Source organism: Microtus ochrogaster, chromosome 16 (genome assembly GCF_000317375.1).
Source record: "Microtus ochrogaster isolate Prairie Vole_2 chromosome 16, MicOch1.0, whole genome shotgun sequence".
NCBI lineage: Eukaryota > Metazoa > Chordata > Mammalia > Rodentia > Cricetidae > Microtus > Microtus ochrogaster.
Genome location: NC_022018.1, coordinates 56,204,860 through 56,206,906, shown reverse-complemented (window position 1 = coordinate 56,206,906; position 2,047 = coordinate 56,204,860). Strand labels below are relative to the sequence as shown.

At 39.3% G+C, this 2,047-nt stretch overlaps 1 protein-coding gene across 1 annotated transcript in view; it reads right to left on the bottom strand.

The window, feature by feature from the left end:
- The window catches only part of Nsd1 (nuclear receptor binding SET domain protein 1), a 115,292-nt gene that overhangs the window by 11,307 nt on the left and 101,938 nt on the right, over window positions 1–2,047 (bottom strand). The window contains exon 20 of the mRNA XM_026782929.1: window positions 219–334. Coding sequence (XP_026638730.1) covers window positions 219–334 — 116 coding nt within the window. The remainder of the gene's footprint in view (window positions 1–218; window positions 335–2,047) is intronic.

Below are 2,047 nucleotides of genomic sequence, written 5' to 3'. Positions count from 1 at the left end.
CGCCCGGCTTAGAAAAATACTTGTAAGTCAAAATACTACAGCAACATCAACTAGATCATGAGACTGCTCAGTAAACTGTTAGTGGCACTACTGATAATCAATCCCATTATTTCAAAGCAAAGCTTCTTGAAATGAAGACTCATCCCTAGCACTGCACCTAACAATGCTACAGGAGAGACACACCATTGCTGCTAATAGAAAAGTGTTGAAATTGGTACCTTTGGCCGCACACCCAGGAAGCCACTGCAGTTCGGGGCTCCACATTTGCAGACAGTTTTTCCATTCCCAAGACATTCTAGGTTGTAATTGAAGGTAAGTTCAGTGCCTGCATAAAGATCACAAAAATATTAACATATACAGTTATATTATTTCTTAATTATAAGTGACAATAATGTCTAATAAAATAATTTTATTTTTATTTTTTGTTCAAAAAGGGTTTCTATGTAGTCCAGGCTGTCATGAACTCAGAGATCTTCTGGCCTCTGCCTCCTAACTGCTAGGATTTAAGGCGTGCACTACCACACCAGGATGAGAGTAATTTTAAGAGAATAAAATTTTAAATCTGTGTTATTCATTAGCTAATGTGACAGAATTTATTTTATTTTGTTGGTTTTCTGAGACAGGGTTTCCCTGTGTAACAGCACTGGCTATCTTAGAACTCACTCTAAATTAGGCTGGCCTCGAACTCACTGAGATCTACCTACCACCTCTGCCTCCCAAATACTGGGATTAAAGGCGTGCACCACTATAGACAGTATGTAACATCAATTAAAGCAGTTAAGTGATATTTGAAATAACTTTTATCTTTAAAGTATTACTTCTCTTACTTTTCTATCTGTTTTTCAACTATTTAGTTTCAAAATACACTAAACTCACTAATAAAATTAACTTGAGAACTTGATGGTAGGATGCTGGCACATATTGTAATCCCAGCACTCAAAGGCAGAGGCAGGAAGATCACTGTATAGTGAGTACCAAACTAGCACTCACAGAGTGAGACTCCACCTTAACAAAACACAGCACTTGACCTGTAAGCATAAGAACTGAATCTGAGTTCTAAGAATCCACACGAAAGCCGAATATTTGGGTGGAGACGGGACAATATCCAGAAGCTCAAGGGTCATCAAGCTCATTGTAAGCCACAGAGAGCCATCAAAGAAATCCTGTCTCAAAACAAGGTAAGGCAGAGACCAGCACCTGATAGTTTCTGATTTCTACATGCTTAGTATGTGTGCCCCCCCATCAAAAATAACACACACACACACACACACACACTCACACACACACACACACACACACACACACACTCTCTCTCTCTCTTTCATCAGTATACCTACATAAGGAATGCAAATTTGAAGAAGAAACCTTGTCAGGTTTGTGTCCCTGAGAATAAAGCTATCTGGCAGCATTCAGGGGAAGAGGCATTTCACTGCAAAGTAATACTATGAAGAAAGCAAGATCGCAAATGGGCAATCCACACTAGTTATGACATAACTGTTAGGGGATCTGAACTTAAGAGTAGCTTTACTCATTCATAGGGACCAGGCAAGACTCAAAAGTACAGCCGAGGCACTCCTAGTCTTCCTGTGTTCACGTCTGGATGCTGAGATTATAAGCATGTGCTACGACAGCAGGCCAAATACCCTACGCTATTAATGGAGAAATATCATACATCTATTCAAAGAATACAGCACAATACCCACAGCAGTATATAGTTTAAAGACCAGTATACAGGACTAGGGGCACAGCTTGCTTGCCTAGTATGTGCAAAACCCTACATTAATCCCTAGCAAACCATTCCCTCAAGTAAAAAACTAACAAAAACAACAAATAAAACAAAATTGTAGCAAATTAAGGCACAAAAATATACTCTTCCTGAGCTGGGTAAGGTAGCATATACCTATAATCCCAGAGGTTAAAAGGCTGAGTTAGCTCCTGTCTCAAACAATAACAAATCCCAATAAAATAATAAATGAGTCAGACCTGACTTCAGTGAATCAGAACCGAAAGGTAATAAAACACTGGGCTGGAGAGATGGATCACTGAG